Source organism: Pristiophorus japonicus, chromosome 18 (genome assembly GCF_044704955.1).
Source record: "Pristiophorus japonicus isolate sPriJap1 chromosome 18, sPriJap1.hap1, whole genome shotgun sequence".
Lineage (NCBI taxonomy): Eukaryota > Metazoa > Chordata > Chondrichthyes > Pristiophoridae > Pristiophorus > Pristiophorus japonicus.
In genome coordinates, this window is record NC_091994.1 from 105,955,582 (window position 1) to 105,980,189 (window position 24,608).

General features: G+C 49.5%; 1 protein-coding gene across 8 annotated transcripts in view; it reads right to left on the bottom strand.

Annotated features, from left to right (window-relative positions):
* klhl17 (kelch-like family member 17) overlaps nt 1-24,608 on the bottom strand; it is a 93,981-nt gene that overhangs the window by 42,493 nt on the left and 26,880 nt on the right. For 7 of the 8 annotated variants that reach the window (XM_070860485.1, XM_070860487.1, XM_070860486.1 and 4 more), the window contains 7 exons: nt 22,675-22,785; nt 11,520-11,781; nt 7,557-7,649; nt 7,352-7,473; nt 5,813-6,034; nt 4,513-4,629; nt 2,317-2,530 (listed from right to left, as the gene is read on the bottom strand). In XM_070860485.1, coding sequence (XP_070716586.1) covers nt 2,317-2,530; nt 4,513-4,629; nt 5,813-6,034; nt 7,352-7,473; nt 7,557-7,649; nt 11,520-11,781; nt 22,675-22,677 — 1,033 coding nt within the window. In that variant the 5' untranslated portion in view covers nt 22,678-22,785. The remainder of the gene's footprint in view (nt 1-2,316; nt 2,531-4,512; nt 4,630-5,812; nt 6,035-7,351; nt 7,474-7,556; nt 7,650-11,519; nt 11,782-22,674; nt 22,786-24,608) is intronic. The other variant, XM_070860489.1, reaches the window with a different exon arrangement.

The following is a 24,608-nucleotide window of genomic DNA, read 5'->3' on the forward strand; positions in this document are numbered from 1 at the left end:
CTGTCCGCTGTTCCATTATCGGAGGTTAAGCTGTGCGGCCGCACGGTGGTCTGGAGGTCGCGCGCAGGCCGCTCACCGGCTTTTCAACGCAGGAAACCGCGCTCGCGCGAAAACATGAACGGGCCGCGCAGCCAGTTAAAGGGACCGCACCCCCAAAACATTAAAAGGGGAGAGGAACCGAAGGTTTTTGTGCCTTCGAAACAAGCGCAGGCTTATGAATAAAGACGGCATTGCTGGATGATCCCGAGAAACAAATCTAAATCTAGATGGTTTAATCAGCAATTTTTTTTTTTTATAAAAAGCCTCTGGGAACACACCGCACAGAGAAAGTTTCACCTTAGTCAGTCTCTGATTTCTGCACGTTCGCTCAATTCTGCGGGCTGACAGCTAATTAATCTCTCTGTTGTGACTCCTTCCCTCTCTCTGCTGCTGACTCACGTGAGCCATAAATATCCTCGCTGTGGTGACTATGAGCAGCCAGGGAATGATTAGAGCTTCCACCAGCCCCCTATATAAATACAAGTTGTTGTTGTTGTTGTTGTAGTGATGCCGGGAGATCGGAATAGTTCCCTCAGCAGAGAGGTCAATAACCAGGGTGCATAGATTTAAAGTAATTGGTCGAAGGAGAACTTTTTTCACCCAGAGGGTGGTGGGGGTCTGGAACTCACGGCCTGAAAGGGTGGTAGAGGCAGAAACCCTCATCACATTTAAAAAAAATACTTGGATGTGCACTTGAAGCGCCGTAACCTACAGGGCTACGGACCAAGAGCTGGAAAGTGGGATTAGGCTGGGTGGCTCTTTGTCGGCCTCCTTCCGCGCTGTAAATTTCTATGAGTCCATGATTTCTCTATGAAATAGTTTTAGCAACAGAAAAAGGCAATTGGATCAATAAACCTGAATTTTTTTTGATAAATCCAGAATACTGTCCCTGCATTTCCTGCCCACCACCCCTCCCCCACGCTACTGGACTTCATCACTTTGAAAACAGATTCCCTTCGCTCGACTCCCCTCCTCCACCCTTCCCAAACTCCACCGTTCACCTGAAATTCTGTGGCCCGATTCCTCTATGGGGCAAAGTCCTGAACTCCAATCACCTCCGTACCGAGCGCCAGCAGTAGAACAGGCTCGAGCGGCTGAACTCCTGTTCCTGTGGGCCGTCCTTGCCGAGCTCCCCTGGTGTAGTACCCTGTTCCCCCAGGGTCCTCAGACTTGTTTCCTTGTCTTGCCTCGCTTTATCCAAGGGATGTTCTCAAGCCACGTGTCCCAGACTGCGCCCTGTCCTTCTCTAACGCGGACTTACTGCTAGCATTCCACCATTCCCTGCACTTTGACCACTCCCGCCCACACATCACCAGCAAGCCTTGCTATTCGCTCTCGCTTCAAACGGCCTCTTAAAAGTGCGTCTGATTCGCGGCCTTTAGGGCTGCATTTTCGGGTCTTCCCGGAGCGGCAGTGAGGTGTTCTGGGCGGGCGGTCAGCCTCCAGCGCCTCATGGCGATCCTCGGGACCGGTTTAGCGGCAGCATGAAGCAGCATCGCCCGGAAGAGCCTGCAACATGGATCAATGTGGCTATTTATACTCTCGCATTCTCTCTTCAATTAATAAGTAACAACAACTTGTATTTATCTAGCGCCTTTAACAGTGAAATGTCCCAAGGCACCATTTCTTCTTCTTCGGCAGTCCCTCATATTGAGGATGACTTGCTTCCACGCCAAAAAGGGATGAGTTCGCAGGTGTTTCGATGAAGGACCTAATATTCCAGGTCCCGAACTACATGTTGAAGGGTGGAAGATGCCTGTGCGTGGATTTTTTTAACGTGGGGTGGCCGTTGCACACCAGCCACCACACGGGCTTGACACAGCCAGGTCCTGGTCCAGTGGCAAGGGTCACCCAAGACGACTCTGCTGCCCGGACCTAGTGCGCACACGTATCGCACAGGTGGGCTGGCCCGTGCTGCCCCTGGGCCCTCGGCTCTTCTGGGCCCCGATCACATCGCTCCGCAATCTCTCGCCGCTCCTTCGCCCCGACCTCGCCGCTCCTGCTGTACCTGCCCACGCTCCAATCAGCGACCTGGGTTATGGTGATGTCCAATCCAGTTGCCCTACTTCACCTCCGTCACCCTCCCGGACTGGCTTGCGCTGTACCTTGCGGTGATATCCCTCACAGGAGCATTATCAAACAAACTTTGACACCGAGCCACAGAAGGAGGTATTAGACACAGGGGGGGGGGGGGGGGTCAAAGAGCTCTGTTTTAAGGAGCCTCTGGAAGGAGGAGAGTGAGGCGGAGAGCGTCTATTATTGAGCGTCTTCACTTACCCACTGCAAAGAGCACAGGGCTCGCTCCTTCACAGCGCCGAGGTCGGGTTCGAGTATTGCTGAGGACCCCACGCTGCTCAGGCATGAGGTGATATTTCAGGGCCTCGATGAGGAGGTCCTTGCACTCCGAGTGGTGCCTGACCAGCAGCTCTGTGTCAACATGACTCATCAAAAAATCCCGGGTCAGGAGAGGTAGACGAACACATTTCATCAGCTGCGGGAATGAAGCAGAGATCGGAGATTCAGTCGGTTCAAAGTCAAGCTGGGCACACATTTTCCAAATGACCCTGGTTCTAACTTAGCTGCAAGTTGCACGTCAAGGTAAAATGTGCGTGTTTGATCTCCTGGCCAACCAAGAGCAAGTTCTCAGGAAGTCAAACATGCACACCCCAACTGATTTTGCGTACAGCGACCAGGTACATCAAATCCCTGAAGAAAGGGGTGAAGATGCTGAGATCTGCTCTCGGTGCAGGGATCGTAAACTAGTGGCATTCCTTGTGGGAGCAGATGGAGCAAAAGGAATGCATTTTCTGTCCAGGAGATGCACCCTGGTTCCACATTTAAACAACATTTGGTTGGACAGTGCCTGGCTTCGCTTTGGAATGTATAGATGAATTTAAGGGGAGGCTAGACAACCATATGAGGGGGGAAGGGAATCAAGGGTTATGCTGACAGATTTAGATGAGGAAAATGGGAGGAGGCTCGAGTGGAGCATAAACGCCGGCATGGACTGGTTGGGCCGAATGGCCTGTTTCTGTGCTGTATATCCCGTGTATTGTGTCTAATTCTGGGCATCACACTTTCAGTAGGGTGGCTGGAGAGGCCTTAGAGAGGGTGCAGAGATTTACCAGAATGGTACCAGCGATGAGGGGCAGCTATATCGAGAGACTGGAGAAGCTGGGGCTGTTCTCCTTAGAGCAAAGAAGGTTAAGATGAGATTTGATAAAGGTGTTCAAAAGCATGAAGGGTTTCGATAAGAGTAAGTTTGGAGGAACTGTTTGCAGTGGCAGAAGGGTCGGTAACAAGAGGACACAGATTTAACGGAATTGGCAAAAAATTCAGAGGGAAATGAGATCATTTTTCATGCAGCGATTTGTTGTGAGCTGGAACGTTCTGCCTGGAAGCCAATTCAACACTAACTTCGAAAGGGGAATTAGATATGAAAATGGGAAAATTGCAGGGCTATTGGCAAAGAGCAGGGGGAGTGGGATGAATTGGATCGCTCGTTCAAAGAGCCAGCACGGGCACGATGGGCCGAATGGCCTCCTTCGCTGTATGATTCAAAGAAGTGATGCATTTTGGTAGAATGAGGAGAGGCAATATAAACTAAAGGGTACAATCCTAAAGAGGGTGCATGAACAGAGAGACCTGGGGATATATGTGCATAAATCGTTGAAGGTGGCAGGACAGGTTGAGAAAGCGGTTAAAAAAGCTTACGGGGTCCTGGGCTTCATAAATAGAGGCATAAGAGTACAAAAGTGTGGATACGATGATGAACCTGTATAAAACACTGATTCGACCTCAGCTGGAGCATTGTGTCCAATTCTGGGCACCACACTTTAGGAAGGATGTGAAGGCCTGAGAGAGGATGCAGAAAAGATTTACGAGAATGATTCCAGGGATGAGGGACTTCAGTTACGTGGATAGACTGGAGAAGCTGGGGCTGTTCTCCTTGGAGCAGAGAAGGTTGAGAGGAGATCTGATCGAGGTGTTCAAAATCATGAGGGGTCTGGACAGAGTAGAGAGAGACAAACTGTTCCCCATTGGCGGAAGGGTCGAGAACCAGAGGACACAGATTGAAGGCGATTGGCAGAAGAACCAAAGGCGACATGAGGAAAAACTTTTTATACACAGCGAGTGGTTAGGATCTGGAATGCACGGCCTGAGAGGGTGGTGGAGGCAGACTCAATTTTATCTTTCAAAAGGGAGTTGGATAAGTACATGAAGGAAAATCAATTGTAGGGCAACAGGGAAAGGGCCGGTGGGGGGAGTGGGACTAGCAGGGAGCCGGCACGGGCTCGACGGGCCGAATGGCCTCCTTCCGTGCTGTAACTATTCTGTGATTCTCTATTAATCGAAGCTGAAGCAGTAAAAGATGCAACCTCCATAGCTCGCAGCCTCTATGAATTTTTTTACGATCAATAAAAGGCAGACGTGAAAAATAGGCGAGGATAATGATTTGGTTTGGTTGCTTACTCTGGGAACATGCTGCCGTCTGCTGTCCACATCATGTTTGACCCAGCACAGCACAGCTCTGTACACCTCTTCTTCTGAAGGAACATTCAAATTGTCACTGGAGATAAGATCTAGCACCTGAAAAATCAAAAACAACAGGTCAGAAATTATGATTCATTCAGGAACATAGGAACAGGAGCAGGCCATTCGGCCCCTCGAGTCTGCTCCGTCATTCAATGAGATCATGGCTGATCTACGACCTAACTCCACATACCCACCTTTGGCTCACATGTCCTAATTCCTTTAAAGAACAGAAAGCTATCAATCTTCAATTTAAAATTAATTGATCTAGCACCAATTACCTTTTACTTATGCCTTTAGTTCTCTCCAATTTCCTTCCCCTCCCCCACCCCTTTCACAGCTGTTGCTGCCCACTGCGACTTTTTGCAGGTTGCAGTCACTCGATGGGTGAGCTTCGATGGCAGGCTATTCCACAGTGAGAGGTATCACAGTCAGCCAGTGGCTCAGTGGGTAGCACTCTCGCCTCCGAGTCAGAAGGTTGTGGGTTCAAGTCCCACTCCAGGGACTTGAGCAACTAAATCTAGGCTGACACTCCAGTGCAGGGCTGAGGGAGTGCCGCACTGTCGGAGGTGCCGTCTTTCAGGTGAGACGTTAAACTGAGGTCCTGCTCTCTCAGGTGGACATAAAAGATGCCACGGACCTATTTTGAAGAAGAGCAGGGGAGTTATCCCCTGTGTCCTGGCCAATATTTATCCCTCAATTTCTTCTCCGAGAGGGTTGTAAATCTGTGGAATTCGCTGCGTCAGAGAGCTGTGGAAGCTGGGTCATTGAATAAATTTAAGACAGAGATAGACAGTTTCTTAACCGATAAGGGAAGAAGGGGTTATGGGGAGCGGGCAGGGAAGTGGACCTGAAGTCCATGATTGGATCAGCCATGATCGCATTAAATGGCGGAGCAGGCTCGAGGGGCTGTGTAGCCTACTCCCGCTCCTATTTCTTATGTTCTTAATCAACATCACTAAAACAGATTATCTGGTCGTTATCACATTGCTGTTTGTGGGAGCTTGCTGTGCGCAAATTGGCTGCCGCGTTTCCCACATTACAACAGTGACTACACCCCAAAAAAAGTATTTCATTTTATCTATAAAGCATTTTGGGATGTCCGGTGATTGTGAAAGGCGCTATAGAAATGCAAGTATCTCTTTCTTTAAGGATAATCTAAGGATGGACTGCGATTGCTGTTCCGACACTTGGGTCCTGCCATCGTGCTCAAGTCTTAACTGAGCGCCTGAATCAATACCTGTTTCAGTGGCAGCAACATAAACTCCTCGGTCTTCGAAACCTCCACAAAGTGCTGGAGCACATACTTGTGTGCAGATTTGAGCAGATCGCTGCAGGAATGTGTATCGGCAAATCCCCGGATTCCCAGACAGTTGGACGGGTCGAGCTGGCTCAGAAGAAACTTGCAACAGGCGTCTCGAACCCCGTTCAGCTGCAGGAGGCTCGCTGCAGGGAGCAGCGTCTGTGAGGCAAATAACATGACTTGAACTGCTACAATAACTTGTGTTTACACAGCCCCCTTTAACGTCGGAAAACGGCCCAACGCGCTTCACCGGAGCGTTATCAATCAAAATCTGACACCGAGCCACATAAGGAGATATTAGGACAGATGGTCAAAGAGGTCGGTTTTAAGGAGCGTCTTAAAGGGGGAAAGAGAGGCGGAGAGGTTTAGGGAGGGAATTCCAGAGCTTGGGGCCCCGGCAGCTGAAGGCACGGCCACCGATGGTGGAGCGATACGCAAGAGGCCAGAATTGGGGGAGCTCAGAGATCTCGGGGGGGGGGGGGGGTTGTGGGGCTGGAGGAGGTTACAGGGATAGGGAGGGGGGCGAGGCCACGGAGGATGAGAGTTTTTAAACTGAGGCGTTGCCAAACCGGGAGCCAATGTCGGTCAGCGAGCACAGGGGGTGATGGGTGAGCGGGACTTGGTGGCAGTGAGGACACGGGCAGCTGAGTTTTGGATGAGCTCAAGAAGACGGGAGGGCGGAAGAATCGCTGTTCATTTATTGTTCCCTTTCTAAAATCGACACTCAAGCTTGGGGCGGATTTTCGGCCCCTCTGCGCTCCTGTTTCTCGCCCCGGAGCGGCGGCAATGGCGGCGGAGGGGTGTTCTGGGCGGGCGGTCAGCTGCCAGCGCCCCGCGGCGATCCTCGGGTCCGGTTTAGCGGCGGCGCGGAGCGGCACCGCCCGGAAGAGCTGCGCCCGGTGTGTGCAACGCCCCCTGGTCGCGACACCGGCGCGAGTTTTGATTCTTGCCCGGCCCGCGGTGCGCCCCGCACTGACCGCCTGGGAAATCGGGCGGTCCAACCTATACCGACAGCGGGGAGGTGAGTAATGGATTCTTGAGGTAACTGCGATTGTGTTTCTTTCATTTTTTTTGTGATGTGTGTTGCGGAGGTGTGGCCAATGTTTTAGGAATGTTTTTGTGGGGGGCGGGGGGGGGGCGGTTTCCCAGGCGTCTCTCGGAGCACTCCCGGTCCGGCTCTTTAGCTCGGGAGTTTCCCATCCTAGCGCCCCAAGAGAGCTGTACAACGCCCCCCCCCCCCCCACCCCCTTAGCACTGCGCCCCCTGACTCAGGGCCCAGCTGCCCAATGTTACCGACTGAGGCGCGAACTGTTCCCCGGGCGCTAACTTTACCGCCACACCGCCATTACCGCCCCAAATTCATCGAAGCCGAGAATCCAACCCAAGGGATTTTAAAGATGCGCACTGCAGCAAGAATCGGCAGCCAGTACAGGAAACTCGGTCATTGACAGAAGAATATCAACTAAGGCGATCTACCTGTACGTTTCCTTCCCCCACCACAATCTCGGCGGTATAGGCATACTGTACAAGCTGCTCTAAGGCCTGAGGGTCAATATCATGTAATGTCACATGCGTTTGCCGACTCTCGCTCATCTCATCTGCAAGCAAGACAAAAATAAAATGCAGAAAAATAGTTTACGGCATCAACAAGTAATTCCAAAAGATCGCACTTTTCCTTTACCTTTCGCTGTTGCCGCTGGCGATGATGGATGGGAGGGAGATATCAGCCTGAGGGTTACCTCTGACCCAGACACTTCATCTACAAGGTGGAACGCTGCACAGACAAACAGTTGATGCTCAGAAATGAATCGGCTCACTGAAACAAGGCCAATTTAATCTCAACACACCAGGGGGGGGGAGGTGGGTAAAACATCCCCTGCTGATAACGTCACTGGAGTCAGCACGGGAGGAAAATGGGAGCGACCCATTTGTGACACCCGCTGACCGATGTTTCCGCCTTGAAGCCGTGCGGCCTTGGAGGTCCCCTGCAGCCGCTGAGCCCGCTTTCAAACGCAAAAGCCGCACGAGCGCGGATTTTTGAACACCCTTAAAAGGGGCGGCATGGCCCCTAAAAATTAGAGGTAACACGAAGCGCCGTGGAATCTTTTACATCCACCTGAGGGAGCAGACGGGGCCTCAGTTTAACGTCTCATCTGAAAGACGGCACCTCCGACAGTGCAGCGCTCCCTCAGCACTGCACTTGGAGTGTCGGCCTAGATTTTTGGTGCTCGAGCCCCTCGAGTGGGGACTCAAGCCGACGACCTTCTGACTCCCGAGGCGAGTGTGCTGCCCACTGAGCCGCGGCCGACACGAGCAGGCTTCAAGCTTCAAGCTCCAGCCTGCGAGCTGTAGCAACCTGGCGAAAATTGGTGCTGATATTTCCCAATTGGTGTTTTGTTCTGTCGGAAGTTGGTGGCCTTGGAAGTTTGGGAAGTCAAGCTGCTGCCTTATTGATGGATAAAGCCCAAATTAGATGACCTCAAGAAGCTGGGAACTACAGATACATAAAGATAAATGGGAACGTGGATTTACGCGTAATTGGGTAAACAGTCAAGTCCGTGCCAGGGGCAAGGCACCTCACCCGGTGTGTGTGGTGTGTGTGTGTGTGTGTGTGTGTGGGGTGTGGGGTGTGTGGGTGTGTGTGGTGTGTGTGTGTGTGTGGTGTGTGTGTGTGTGTGTGGTGTGTGTGTGTGTGTGTGGTGTTGGTGTGTGTGTGGTGTTGGTGTGTGTGTGGTGTGTGTGTGTGTGGGGGGTGTGTGTGTGTGTGGGGTGTGTGTGTGTGTGGGGTGTGTGTGCATCACAGGCACATTGCCCATGATGTTCTGATGCACACTGGCGGGGAACGGGGTAACCCGACGTCAACATGGACGCCAATGGCAGAGAGAATTGGGCAAAGTGCAACGTACCCGGTTCGGCCGTGCAGCGATCTGAGGTCCCGGGCAAGCTGCCCAACGGGGTTACAACTCAAACCACTGCGCGTGCGCGAGAAACCCAACGGGTCGTGGAGCCCCTTAAAGAGGCCCCGCACCCAAAAAAATTATTTAGCGAGAACATCGGTGAGGTGTGCAACCGGCAGCCGGTTTTCTGGCGTCTGTTTTCCGCCCTGAGCTAAAAGTTAAATCACTGCCCGCACCCCCCCCACTACCAATAGGTCAGTCAGATTCTGTAAGGAGAGGAGGCAGGTTATGTCCTTTGAGGGTATTTGCCCTTCGTCAGAACGCTCCAACCTCTTCCCCAAGCAACAACTGAAATAAAGCTGACCCGAACGCAGACTGAAATCAGGGTTGAAAATAGCCAACTAGTCATTCTCCAGCCAGTGAAATTACACAGCTACTTCTTCATCGAGGCTAATGTTAGTCACATCGCAGCTCAAAGAATAGCAGCAAAATACATTCAGGCAGTTACGATCCATCCTTGATAGCAGTTTCCCCAACCACCATCCTAATAATTGTTCAAACAATCCCGACCATTGTGATAAATCTGGAATAAAGATTACAGCAAAGATTTCCTTTTAATTACAAACAGAATTAATACTTAGAGCAAAGTGGTTATGTCACTGGACTAGTAATCCAGAGGCCGAGGCTAATGATCCGGAACACAGCACGGCAGCTGGGGAATTTAAATTCAATTAAATGAAATAAATCTGGGAATAAAAGTGCTCGGAGCAGTTATGGTCACCGTGATATAATTGTCGTAAAAACCCATCTGGTTCACTGATTGCCTTTAGGGAAGGAGATCTGCCGTCCTTACCCGGTCTGGGCCGACATGTGACTCCAGACCCACAGCAATGTAGTTGACTCTTAACTGCCCCCTGAAATGGCCCAGCGAGACACTTATTCACCACCTTCTCGAGGGCAATAAATGCTGGCCTATCCCGTGAATGGATCTAAAAAAAGGGGAACTTCCATGTCTCATCTTATCTTTTGCAAACTTCACGTTGGTTCACAGGCTTCTTGAGATGATTTGGGAGGGAGCGGGATTTTATCTGGGAACCACTTTAGGCTGGGCAGGGGTGGGGGGAAAATAGGGTGAGCTTCCAACCCACTAACACGTCATCATTTTGAGCGCTATTTTAACTCCTGGGCCTCAATTGCATCCCACCGATGAGCTTCCACTGGAAACGGGCGGGAAGAGATAGCTAACCGGCCTTGAGCGAGTCAAAATTGTGGGGCTCGTAGGCTGCCCACTGGCACCACGGTACATCACGGGGAGACGAAGATTGGGGCCAATTTGCGCACAGGGAAGGGGGGACAGAAAATAGGGCCCAGATTTTCCACATAAAGGAAAGTTTGGACTCGGTATTAATGAAGCTCCCATTTGAGTCAGGCGGACACCTCGGCCACCTAACCAAAGGCCCAGTCAAGATGGGGGCAGGTGGGAATCGGGCAGGAACTGAGCGGCAACACCACGACTGTTTTAAATGCTCGCCTGCTCCATTCTCCCCTGATCTTTCTATATTCTTTTGTTCATGGGCTGTGGGCATTTATTGCCCACTCCGAATTTCTCTTCGAAAGGAAGCTGGTGGTGAGCTCTCTTCTTGAACCGCTGATGGTACTTCCAACAATGACTACACTTCTGTGTAGCAATTTGGTACAAGCGAATGGCTTGCGAGGCCATTGAAGAGTCAACCACATTGCTGTGGGTCTGGAGTCACATATAGGCCAGACCGGGTAAGGACGGCAGATTTCCTTCCCTGAAGGAAATCAGTGAACCAGGTGGGTTTTTGGCGACAACCCGATAGTTTCATGGTCACCATTACTGATGCTAGCTTTTCCCAACTGGATTGGTGGGATTTGAACTCATGTCTTTGGATCATTCGGCCTCTGGCTCACGAGTGCAGTAACTCGACCTGCTCCATTGGGCGGGCCACATTGTCCGCATGCCCGACACAAGAGTCCCAAAGCAAACGCTATACTCGGAGCTTCTGACACGGCGAGCGAGCCCCAGGTGGGCAGAGGAAACATTTCAAGGACCTCCTCAAAGCCTGCTTGATAAGGTGCAACATCCCCACTGACATCTGGGAGTCCCTGGCCAAAGACCGCCCTAAGTGGAGGAAGAGCAGCCGGGAGGGCGCTGAGCACCTCGAGTCTCGTCGCCGAGAGCATGCAGAAAACAAGCGCAGGCAGCGGAAGGAGCGTGCGGCAAACCAGACTCCCCACCCACCCTTTCCCTCAACCACTGTCTGTCCCGCCTGTGACAGAGACTGTAATTCCCGTATTGGGCTGTAGTCATCGGAGAACTCACTTTGAGAGTGGAAGCAAGTCTTCCTCGATTTCGAGGGACTGCCTATGATGATGAGTGCAGGAACATAACCACTATACGACCATACCCCGGTAAGCTCGCTCTTCAGCATCCATTCCCAGATTTTTAAAGCCATTGGCAGTTCCTCTTTGCATGGGTGATTTTGGCCCATGATTTTTTAATGTTTATTTTCCCCTCCTCCCTTTGCTTTGGTCACTCCCGAGGCCAGGCCACCTTCCCGTTCTAGTTTTGGGGCAAAGGAGTCTCCAAGTGCAACCTTTCCTTACAGGTGCTGACAGACCTGCCTAGCATACACCGTTTACAGTTCTCATTCAGGTTTGCATGGTTTATGCTGCTTCTTATCTCATTTTGAGAGTGCTACAAGGAAAGGCTTGGTACTTACTGGTAAACATGGCATGAAAGTAAGGGCTACATGAAGCCAGCACCAGTTTATGGGCCTTGATTTCCTTGTTGCCAACGTGCAGCACAATATCACACAGCAATCCTCGCTGCCTCATCCTGTTCATGGACACGAAAGCGTCATGATAATGGCGCTTGGAGTTGTGCGAGACACTGTGCCCGTCACGGTTCAGCAGTTGCATTCCGCCCTCCATCACTGGGCTCCTCTCCGACGTCCCTTCTTTGGCTGGTTTCACTCTCTGCGACTGCAAGAATTTTTTTTAAAAAAGCAAGCGTTACTTCAGCAAATCCCCAACGGCAGGTAGCAGAACTCGCGTCAGCAGACCCTCTCTCCATCTCCGACCTTGTTATTCAACCGGTCGTTCGAAGGTCAAGGGGGGGGGGGCGCGCGGGGGGGAAAACGAGGGAAAGCTGCACTTAAAGCGAGAGGAGATGTTCGTCAAGAGAACGTTCTTCCATCTGAATTGCGTGCGGACGCTCACAGAGTGAGGAGCTGAGAGAATCCGCACGACTCTCCCCAAGTCGGATCAAATTATAATCACACGGTCAATAATCAAACACAAGAGGCTGAGGGGAGACCTTATTGAGGTGTATAAAATTATGAGGGACCTGGATAGAGCAGATAGGATGTACCTATTTCCCTTAGCAGAGGGATCACCAACCAGGGGTCTAGCTTTAAAGTAATTGGTAGGAGGTTTAGAGGGGATTTGAGAGGAAATGACTTCATCCAGAGGGTGGTGGGAGGTCTGGAACTCACTGCCTGAAAGGGTGGTAGAGGCAGAAACCCTCATCACATTTAAAAAGTGCTTGGATATGTACTTCAAGTGCCGTAACCTACAGGGCTGCGGACCAAGAGCTGGAAAGTGGGATTTGGCTGGATAGCTCTTTGTTGGTCGGTGTGGACATGATGGGCCAAAATGGCCTCCTTCCATGCTGTAAATTTCTATTGTTCTAAATCTGGAACTATTATCTGGGTAATTAACACTCAGGCAATCTGTATACAGCAAATGTCTACACTGGTCAAAGCATCTCAGGGTACGCTTACGTGACAGCATTACCACCAATCTCATCAGTGTCGGCTGCTCAGCGATGTAAACCTGTGCAGTGCAAGTCAGCAGCTGCGGCTCAAACCGATTCCAAGGTGCCGCAGAGGGAGCGAGCCTCCTCCGGGGAATCTCCTTCCCCTTCACTCCAAGGTCAGGTGGGGCTCTGAGGCAGGCTGCAGTTACACCAGTGCTGCAGCGTCAGTACAAAGCCACACTGCTCAACACCTGGTACCGTCGTGCTCAAATGCACCCTTCAAAACTAGTGACAGAATTGTTCCTTCACAAGAGTGTTACCACTCTGAGCCAAGCTGACACGCAATGATGTATAAAACTCGTGGCCGTTGTCACAACCACTTCCCCGCCACTGCTCGACTGCAATCCCGAGGGATAGGTGAATCACAAGGGGACGAGCAGTTAAATCAGTAATCTTGCACCCTTGCTCGGAGAGCCTAATTTTGAATCCTCGACTCAGCTGCTGTTCAAACTTGGCAATTGGGTATTGTAATGTATGCACCTGCGAGTATGCTCACAGGTTTGCAGAGCTGTTGAAGCGGGCAGGTGGGAAGGCCTCCTCGTGGGCCTACTCCTGGGCACGGCCAAGGTGGCTATCAGCCAGACCAGGCAGCAGGCAGTCGAGGGGGTCGTTCAGCCCGACTGCCTGCCTCTCTTCCGCGGTTACATCCGAGCCAGGGGGTCCACCGGTACGCTCGCGGCCTTCCGCGAGAGGTGGGCGCCGGAGAGATTGGAGTGCATCACCACCCCCCCCGGCAACCAAATTTTAAATTTGATTTTGTATGTTTTAAAGTTTAATTTATTTTTATTGCCGGGTTGTAGGGTCCCCCCAGTCGGGGGCACTTGTATAATTTGCATCTCGGTGCCCTTTAAAAAAAACACAAAACCCCCCCCCCCCAAAAAAAAAAGGGCACTTGAACACTGGTTGGAGTGTCCCCCCCTTTAATAAGGGGGCACTTGATTTAATTGATTTTTGTTTTGCAACAGACCACAGGCGACTCAGATATTTCCTTTCCTGTAAGTGCCCTGGTGGTGCTGCACGCTTGTGGGTGCAGAGAGTCTGGGTAAAGAAGTATTAAGATAAGAGGGGCAATTTAACACTTTCGTTGTCGTGGCAATAATCTGAGGGAGGGCATCGCCTGTTGGAGAAGGATGAACAGGCTGGGTCTCTTTTCTCTTGAAAAAAGGCTGAGGGGTGACCTCATAAAAGGTCTTTAAAACTATGAAAGGTTTTGATCGAGCAGATAGAGAGAGAATGTTTCCACTTGTGGGGAAGAGCATAACTGGAGGCCATCGATATAAGATAGTCACCAAGAAATCCAATAGGGAATTCAGAAGAAACTTCTTTACCCGGAGAGAGTGGTGAGAATGTGGAACTCGCTACCACAGGGAGTGGTTGAAGCGAATAGTATCGATGCATTTAAGGGGAGGCTGGACAAGCGTATGGGGGAGAAGGGAATAGAGGGTTATGCTGACGGGGTTAGATGAGGAAAGACGGGAGGAGGCTCGAGCGGAGCATAACCGCCGGCATGGCCTGGTTGGGCCGAATGGCCTGTTTCTGTGCCGTATGTAATCCTATGTAAACCCAGCTGATTTGAGCCCACTGATTTCAGGAATCGCACAATTGTTGTAGGTGAAAATTCCCCCTGCACCCACCAAGCCCCACTCCCTGCCCCACCCACCCACTGCCCCCTACCTGCACCCGCAGGTTTAGATAAGGTAGACAGAGAAAAGCTGTTCCCATTAGCTGATGGTACAAGGACTAGGACACAGATTTAAGGTTTTGGGCAAGAGATACAGGGGGGGGGCGGGGATGTGAGGAAGAGCTTTTTTACGCAGTGAGCGCTAATGACCTGGAACTCGCTGCCGACGAGGGTGGTGGAAGCAGAGACGATCAATGATTTCAAAAGGAAATTGGATAGGCACTTGGGGGAAATAAACTTGCAGGGCTCCGGGGAATGGGACTGACTGGGTGGCTGTACAGAGAGCTGGCATGGACTCGATGGGCCGAACGGCCTCCTTCTGTGCCATAATGACTCGATGACTCTATAAGAAGGAACTGCAAGCTGTGCTAATCTTTTGGATGGGAGAGGCGGTTGTTATAACTGCTCTCTTAACTGCTTCTAAAATTAGAGGCGAAGTTCTCTGCGTGGCCATTTTTTAAATAACCATCATCATTGTTTCTTCGAATCTGGAGCTGAGCCAGCGGCAAGGGAGTGCAGGAACGTGCTAACACAGCACAGGGAAAGATTTTAAAGGGATATAAGAGGGAAAAGAAAAAAACAAAAAGGGAAAGTGAGAGAAGAAAAGATGGAGAGGGGTGGGAGGAGGTCCGTGTGCAGCCTAAATGCCAGCATTGACCAGTTGGCCCGAATGGCCTGTCCTGCGCTGTAAATTTTATGTCATTCTTTGTAAAGCCATCCTAAATGTGACATAGTCAGTCATTCATTTATCTAGAATATTAAGCATTTTCTCCTCTATTTATCTGATGATTTTCTGCCAGTTTAACAACACTTGTTGATGCGTCTCACCCACAGGAAAATAACCAAGAAAAATGCAATAAAATAATGCCCAGTGTCGGGGGGAGGGGGGGTCGAGGCGAGACCTGTGAGTGCTGCTAATGGGCAGGTCTGCATCACCGTGGGACAGCAATACTGACACCTACCGCAGAACAGATCTGCCTTTCTGGGCAAGGAAATGTACGGTGACCTAGAATCATACAATGGTTACAGCAAAGGAGGCGGCCATTGGGCTCGTCCCACTCTCATCAGCCAGTCCCACTCTCCCGCCCTTTCCTCGTAGCCCTGCAAATTTTTTTTTATCCTTCAGGTACTTAGCAAATTCCCTTTTGAAAGCCACGATTGAATCTGCCTCCACCACCCTTTCAGGCAGCGCATTCCAGATCCTCGCTGCGTAAAACATTTTATTTTTTTTTAAACTCATGTCGTCTTTAGTTCTTCCGCCAATCACCCTGAATCTGTGTCCTCTGGTCCCTGACCCTGCAGCCAATAGGAACAGTTTATCTCTATCTAATCTGTATGGACCCCTCATGATTTTGAACCTTCTCTCGTCTACCCACGTAACTGAAGATCCTAACCACTCACAGCGTTAAAAAGGTTTTCCCTCACGCCGCCTTTGGTTCTTCTGCCAATCACCTTAAATGTGGGAAGCTGAAAGACTGGTTAATAACTAAAATTGCAAAATGATTGAAATGAAAAAGTTGAATTTTCTCAATTCCAACACAGTCGTGTGTTTGACCCTTGCACTGAACATTTTAGTCCCTTAACACCATTGGCGATGGCCACAGTTTCACGGGAGAAACGGAAAAGCATTTCGGTCTGATTCGTCATGGGGAGTCCCCATTAAAGTTTGAATTATGAAACCATATTGTAAAGTAAATGCACACCAAAATCTGCATCGGGGAGGCCAGAGTTCCAGTTTGCCTCATACTCCTGTCCATAATTTCCCTCGGCTTCAAACACAGAGTGGGAACTGTTCACTCTCTTTATAGCTCTCCCCTTACAGGCAGAGCACACTTCCTGTACCCCAGATACACCTTCACTGCCCATTTTCCCATTCTTGCTGATTTTTGAATCGAGTCCACCTGCTTTTTTAAAAACTCTCTGGCCTCAATTTTCCCCAAGCTCGTTTTCTGGCGTATTCCCAGAGTTACGCCCGTTTTTCTCGGCCAGAAATGCAGCAGAAATATTTTGCCAAAAAAGTTTCCCCGATGTATAATTCAAATTTGGCACTGTGCAGCGTGTCCAGTCGCCTCGGGAGGGTGGAGCCTACTGTCTGCGCCGAAAAAATGATGTCGCGCTTCTGCGCATGCGCAGAGAAAAAAAAAATGACGTTTTTGACGTTATTTCAATGGACGGGCTTGCGCAGTACAGCTCCGGGTGGGTAATCGGCCATTTTTAAAGAGCCAGTTGTGTGTGTCACAACGTTGAGTGCTGTGTGAGAGCATTGGAAAAATCTCAGCTGCAGCAATACAAGATGCAACGCGGTGCACGGACCAAGAATTTCTGACAGGAAGAAATGGAGGCACTAGTTACTGTGATTGAGAACAGAGGGCAGGAGCTGGACACCGGCAGAGGTCACATAAAAGTTCCACCCAAAGAAATGAAGAAATTCTGGAACCAAGTTGCAGAAGATTACTGTGCAATGGTGAACACCACGAGATCGGGAGACCAGTGTAAAAAGAAGTGGCAGGACCTTGGTCAAGTAGTTCGTGTAAGTAATATTTTCATTCATTCAATGCAATTGCAATTGTAAATGTGACCAGCAGTATATGTCCCACCCAGCAGAAAGACACCCTCTCTAAAAAGTTGCATTTTCATCTTTGCAGAGGAAGGTGGCACATAATAAAAGGGAAAGAACTCAAACAGGAGGAGGCCCGACAAATCTGCAGCCACTCGCACCCTTGGAAGAGCGGGTCGCTGCTTTGATGGGTCCTGCCTGGAGAAAAGCAACCACCACTGCTCAAGCTGGGCCGCACACTCGAGGGAGAAGGGGAAGTCCTGCAAATTCCACAGTCTGGCTTCGCGAAATGTTAAGTACTGCACGGGCTAGCCATGCTTCGGTTCACGGGGATGTCTCCATTAGCTGCACTACGGTTGATGTGCTAAGATTCATCGTGGTCCTTCAAATCAGCCTGCTACCTGCGCTGTGCGAGCCGACTCATGCCACCCACCCTGGCCCCTCCTCTGCTGCTAACCATTTGTCTGTGTTCTCTGACATCAAAAAAACCGAACCTAGAAAAATTGTAACTAAAGCATTACGCCGGCACAGATTCCAGGGGGAAACTTTGAAATAAACACGTACGCCAGAAAAAATGGCACACGCCATTTGACCCGGTGCAAATGACCCGGGAAAATTGAGCCCTCTATCTTTTAACAACTTTATTGAAATGTATCTTCCCATCTCTGTAATCTCCCTCAGCCTCACAAACCGCCCCCCCCCCCACCCCCTCCCACCCGAGATGTCTGCGCTCCTCTAATTCTGCCCTCCTTAGCATCCCTGATTATAATCGCTCAACCATCGGTGGCCGTGCCTTCTGTTGCCTGGGCCCCAAGCTCTGGAACTCCCTCCCTAAACCTCTCCGCCTCTCTTTCCTCCTTCAAGACGCTCCTTAAAACCGACCTCTTTGACCAAGTCTGCGCTAATTTCTACTTGCGCGGCTCGGTGTCAAATTGTTATCGCATAATACTCCTGTGAAGCGCCTTGGGACGTTTCACTACATTAAAGGCGCTATATAAATACAAGTTGTTGTTGTTCAGAATGGAGGACAAATATATTCGAGGCGGAGATCGTTAGATTTTTGCACTCTCGGGGAATCAAGGGAATCGGGCAGGAACGTGGAGTTGAGGTCGATGATCAGCCATGATCGTATTAAATGGCGGAGCAGGCTTGAGGGGCCGAATGGCCGACTCCTGCTCCTATTTCTTATGTTCTTAAAATACTTCTGACTCCTCTACGACCTTGTTGCTCAGAACTCACAACTAAACACCTAGTTTTTTTTTTAAAAAACAGCTGCTTTTGATATCTTTAGCTGCTTTCGCTGGTGGAGCCACGTTGTGGGAGTCTGGCCCACAGGAAATTAGGAGGTCTATCTGGACCTGGATCTAATGGATTCAACAGTCAATGAGGCAGCATTGCTTCAGAAGGGAAGGGCCGAGTTGCTTTCAATTCTTCAAGGGAATATAGACGCCGCAAGGCTAACTTAAATAACTGGAGAACTCGGATATTGAAACAGGATGTGCCACTGCTGTTGAATTGGGTGGTCGAGATATTACAGGCTAGACACTTCTGTTGGGGATATTAGCAGATGAACGCCCAAGGTGTGACATTCTTCTGCCTGATATTTCAGCAGCGGCATAAACCCATTTAAAGGAAATAGAGTAACCGCTCCCTTAAGACACCAGAGGAATGTCACAATGCATTAGCAGTCGCCTGCTAATATCGCCAACAGCAAACTATGGTCTTGTATTACACGTGCTGGAGTTTACAGGGATGCACGTCATTGTGACCTTTGAACCCCAAGCTCCTCCTTTAATGACAAACGAGCAAACTCCCGTTGTTCTCCCGAACCAATGTCACAGTCGGCACAGAGCACAGCTGTGAACCGCGCGCTGCCTCAGCATTTGATTTTGTTGGCAGATCAATCACTGTGGACAATAGGGAGACTCCCATTTTCAATTAGAAACGGGATTACACTCCCCGCTGACCTTAAAGTATTACATTTCAAGGACATAATCTTAAAATTTCAGCCAGGCCATTCATTGCATAGCACATACAGCACAGAAACAGGCCATGCGGCCCAACTGGTCTATACTGGTGTTTATGCTCCACTCGAGCCTCCTCCCACCCCTCTTCATCTAACCCGATCCGGTGTAACATTCTAATCCTTTCTCCCTCGTGTGTTTATCTAGCTTCCCCTTAAATGTAACTATGCTATTTGCCTCAACCACTCCTTGGAATTCAGAAGAATGAGAGGTGATCTTATTGAAACATACAAGATAATGAGGGGGCTCGACAAGGTGGATGCAGAGAGGATATTTCCATTCATCGGGGAAACTAAAACTAGGGGGACATAGTCTCAGAATAAGGGGCCGCCCATTTAAAACTGAGATGAGGAGGAATTTCTTCTCTCAGAGGGTTGTAAATCTATGGAGTTCTCTGCCCCAGAGAGCTGTGGAGGTTGGGTCATTGAATATGCTTCAGGCGGAGATAGACAGATTTTTGAGCGATAAGGGAGTAAAGGGTTATGGGGAGCGGGCGGGGAAGTGGAGCTGAGTGCATGATAAGATCAGCCACGATCTTATTAAATGGTGGAGCAGGCTCAAGGGGCCAAATGGCCTACTCCTGCTCCTATTTCTTATGTTGTCATGTTGTGATAGCAAGTTCCACCTTCCAATCACAAGGAGTGAAATCAGAAAGCAATTCTTCACACAAAGGGTAGTGGAAATCTGGAACTCCAAAAAGGCTGTGGATGCTGGGCGTCAATTTGGGAAGCATTGAAAACTGAAGTGGTTAGATCATTGTTAGTCAAGGGTATCATGGGATACGAGTTAAAGGCAGGTAATTGGGGTTGAGGTCTAAGATCAGCCATGATCTAATTGAACAGAACAGGCTCGAAGGGCTAAATGACCTACTCCTGTTCCGATGATTGTGCTCAGTAATTATTACAAACTTCTAAATGCTCACGAAAACAAAAAATGTGCTGATGCTGTGGTGCAGTTCCCTGTCCCTAACTCTCCATTGATATCCAAAATGTCATCAAACACTCCCTTTGTTGACTTGACTATTCCAACGCACTCCTGGCTGGCCTCCCACATTCTACCCTGAGTAAACTAGAGGTGACCCAATCCTTGGTTGCCCATGTTCTAACTCGCATCAAGTCCCGCTCACCCATCACCCCCCGTGCTCGCCGACCAACATTGGCGCTCGGTTGAGCAACGCCTCGATTTCAAAATTCTCGTCCTTATTTTCAAATCCCTCCATTGGCTCTCCCCTCCCTATCTCTGTAATCTCCTCCAGTCCCACAACCACCCCTCACCAATCCCCCCACCCAGAGATATCTGCATTCCTCAAATTCTGCCCCCTTGAGCATCCCCGATTGTAATCGCTCAACCATTGGTGGGCGTGCCTTCAGCTGCCTGGGCCCCAAGCTCTGGAATTCCCTCCCTAAACCTCTCCGTCTCTCTACCTCTCTTTCCTCCTTCAACCCGCTCCTTAAACCCTCACTCTTTGACCAAGCCCATCCCCAATATCTGCTTTCGTGGCTCGGCACCAATTTTTTGTCTCATAATACTCCTGTGAAGCGTTCATGGGACAATTTACTCCGTTAAAGGCGCTATATAAATACAAGTTATTATTGTTGATGACTTACGGCATGTATCGCGAAGAAAAACTAATTTTATAGAATATAAAAAAATAATAAAAAGTAATTCATCGCATGATGCCACCCACTCCTTCCTGTGCAACCTCTACGACGATGTTTCCTATCCCATCAACTTAATCACCCCAAGAGAAAGCTCTGCATATATCCCTCCTGATCCCCAAAGATTATAGTGTACGACGCCAGAAGGTTGGTCCATCCTCGATCTTGGACAAGATATCGGTTGGAGTATTGAGCGCATTTTTGACCACCCCATTGCCGGAGGGAAATTGTTTCTGGGGCAAGAGTTCCCAGAATAACAGAAGGAATGACAAGTTGTATTCATGAAGAAGGTTTAGGAAAAAAAAAATCAAGGCTTTTGGAGCAAAGAGGGTTAAGGGTGCAAGACCAATGTTCTGATCCACTGCACTGCGGAAGTGAGCTATATTCAAAGTGAATTCTGTGCGAAGCAAAACTACCAGATTGTCGTCAAAACCCATCGGGTTCACTGATATTTTAGGAGGTATAGAAACATAGAAATTTACAGCGCAGAAGGAGGCCATTTCGGCCCATCGTGTCTGCACCGGCCGACAAAGTGCCGCATGGCCCTTGGTCAGCAGCCCTGAAGGTTACATATAAACCTATGAACACTGGCGGAAAGGTTAAGAGCACCCAGCCCAACCAGTCTGCCCCATATAACTGCAGCACCCCTCACACTGAAACATTCTACATTCCATCCCAACTGGAGCCATGTGGTCTCCTGAAAGAGGCAAAAACCAGATAAAAACCCAGGCCAATAGGGAAAAAAAAAAATCTGGGAAAATTCCTCTCCAACTCATCCAGGCGATCAAAACTAGTCCAGGAGATCACCCTGGAAGTATTCGATTCCCTGCAGTACTTACCATCGTATCTGCGCCGGCCAACAAGATGATGATTAAGAAGTTTGCAGATGATACAAAAATTGGCCATGTGGTTGATACTGAGGAAGAAAGCTGTAGACTGCAGGAAGATATCAATGGACTGGTCAGGTGGGCAGAACAGTGGCAAATGGAATTCAATCCGGAGAAGTGTGAGGTAATTCATTTGGGGAGGGCCAACAAGGCAAGGGAATACACATTAAATGGTAGGACACTGAGAAGTGCAAAGGAACAGAGGGACCTTGGAGTTCATGTCCACAGATCCCTGAAGATAGTAGGACAGGTAGATAGAGATAAGGTGGTTAAGAAGGCATAAGGAATACTTGCCTTTATTAGCTCAGGCATAGAATATAAGAACAGGGAGGTTATGCTTGAACTGTATAAAATACTAGGCCACAGCTGGAGTACTGCGTGCAGTTCTGGTCACCACATTACAGGAAAGATATGATTGCACGAGAGAGGGTACAGAGGAGATTTACGAGGATGTTGCCTGGACTGGAGAATTTTAGCTTCGAGGAAAGATTGGATAGGCTGGGGTTGTTTTATTTGGAATAGAAGAGGCTGAGGGGAGACCGAATTGAGGTGGAGAAAATGATGAGGGGGGCCTAGATAGAGTGGATAGGAAGGACCTGTTTCGCCTCGCAGAGGGGTCAATAGCCAGGGGGCATAGATTTAAAATAATTGGGGGGAGGTTTAGAGGGGAGTTGAGGAGAACTTTTTTTTTTAAACCAGAGGGTGGTGGGGGTCTGGAACTCACTGCCTGAAAGGGTGGTAGAGGCAGAAAGCCTCATCGCATTTAAAAAGTACTTGGATGTGCACTTGAAGTGTAACTTACAGGGCGACAGACCAAGAGCTTGAAAGCGGGATTCGGCTGGATAGCTCTTTGTCAGCCGACGCGGACACGATGGGCCGAATGGCCTCCTTCTGTGCTGTAAATTTCTAGGACTCTATGAAAATGTGGCTAACTCAATAGCTTGGCTGCACAATCAACTTGCCGAACTGATACAGCTCGTTGCACCAGCTGAGATATTGCAAAACTCTTTTAACTTTGGGAAATGCTGCCCATGTCATGTTGACGTGCGATTACCTTCCAGTTAATCCGGTTAAGTATACCGATGTGAAACGTTGCTGCCCCCGGTCACTAGCAAACACGCTAACAAGCGGGCGTTAACAGTTAACATAACAATAAGACAAGCAAGGCATGCGTAATAAATCATCTCTGGTGTTGCTTAAGCAACCGAAAGCTTAAAGCCTCAGCTTCCTTCAGCGGACGGCAACACTTACCATTTCTCACAAAATTTAGACTCAACCTTCCAGAAGTTTTGTTAGTGAACGACGTGCCTCAAGTCTAGAGATCTTTGGCTGGCTGAGTTAAAATTTGTGAAAGGAGAAAGTCTGAAAAAGAGAAAAGGAATAATGCAGCTATAAAATCGGTCAGTAATCTGAAGACAACAGGTAACTAACACATTGTTGTAGAATCTGTGCAAAAAAAAACAATTCATTTTTATCCCCCTTATGTAATTCGCATTAGCCAGCACGAAATAACCCCCCGCTGTTAACACGTTAATGTATAAGCACACTGCGTGGAAGGGTATTCTGCAAACAGTGAATACTTTGTAAACCGAACACAAAAGAAATCTCAAAATAAAAAGTACAGTCCCTGTCGTTAGGTATGGAAACAGCGCAGCCATTCTGCAGTGACAACATCACCCAAAGACCCCCGCAATGAGATAGAATCATAGAATGGTTACAGCACGGAAGGAGGCCATTCGGCCCCTCGAGCCCGTTCCAACTCTCAGCTAGTCCCACTCCCCCGTCCTTTCCCCGTAGCCCTGCAAATGTGTTTCTCTCAGGTACTTATCCAACCCCCTTTTGAAAGCCACGATCGAGTCTGCCTCCACCACCCTCTCAGGCAGCGCATTCCAGATCCTAACCACTCGCTGCGTAAAAAAGTTTTTCCTCATGTCGCCTTTGGCTCTTTTGCCAATCACCTTAAATCTGTGCCCTCTGGTTCTCGACCCTTCCGCCAATGGGAACAGTTTCTCTCTCTCTACTCTGTCCAGATCCCTCATGATTTTGAACACCTCCATCAAATCTCCTCCCAACCTTCTCTGCTCCAAGGAGAACAATCCCAGCTTCTCCAGTCTATCCACGGAACTGAAGTCCCCCATTCCTAGAATGCGCGGTTAATCTGCCTTTGGCGAGGTGATATTGGTTGAAGTAGGGATGTTAGCCATGACACCAGGAGAATCCCCTGGCCTTCATTGATTAGCACCATGGATCTTTAACAGCCACCTAAACCAGCAGAATGGGGAGGTGGGAGCTCCGGTTTTACGTCTCACCTAAAGGATGGCACCCGCAACACTGCAGCACTCCCGCTGTAGTTCGGCACTAGAGTGTCAGCCTAGATTATGCACTCAACCCTTAGTGTGAGGCAAAGAGTATCATAAAAATAAAGACTTGCATTAATATAGCGCCTTTCACAACCACGGGACGTTTGAAAGGGTTTCACAGCCAATGAAGTACTTTTGGAGTGTCGCCACTGTTGTAATGTGGGAGACGCAGCGGCCAACTTGCGCACAGCAAGCTCCCACAAACAGCAGTGTGATAATGACCAGATAATCTGTTTTTGTCATGTTGATTAAGGGATAAATATTGGCCAGGACACCGGGGTTAACTCCCCTGCTCTTCTTCGAAAGAGTGTGCCATGGGATCTTTTACAGCCACTGGAGAGTACACGCACACGGGGCCTCGGTTCAACGTCTCATTCGAAAGACAGCACCTCCGACAGTGCAGCACTCCCTCAGCACTGCACTGGAGCATCAGCCTAGATTTATGTGCTCAAGACCCTGGAGTGGGACTTGAACCCACAACCTTCTGACTCCGAGGCGAGAGTGCTACCCACTGAGCCACAGCTGGCACGGTGATCTGCAGAGAAAAGCTGCCTTTCCTTTCCCACCCCCAACATGACTCACGCTCAGCCCGAGTTTTACCACTTTGCACAATAGCCATCTCGGATCAAATTCTTTGTGCAAATGCCAATTTAATGCCGTGTGAATTTGCGAACTGGTAGAGATTCTTCTTATGCCAGATCCTTACCATCCCTTCGTCCCTATCAGCAATGGGTTGGACCGCGACCCCCAAGTCCCAGAATAATACTGCTGAAGGGCATCAGAATCAAATGGACATTGTTCGGAAAGACTTTCCAAAAATGGAAC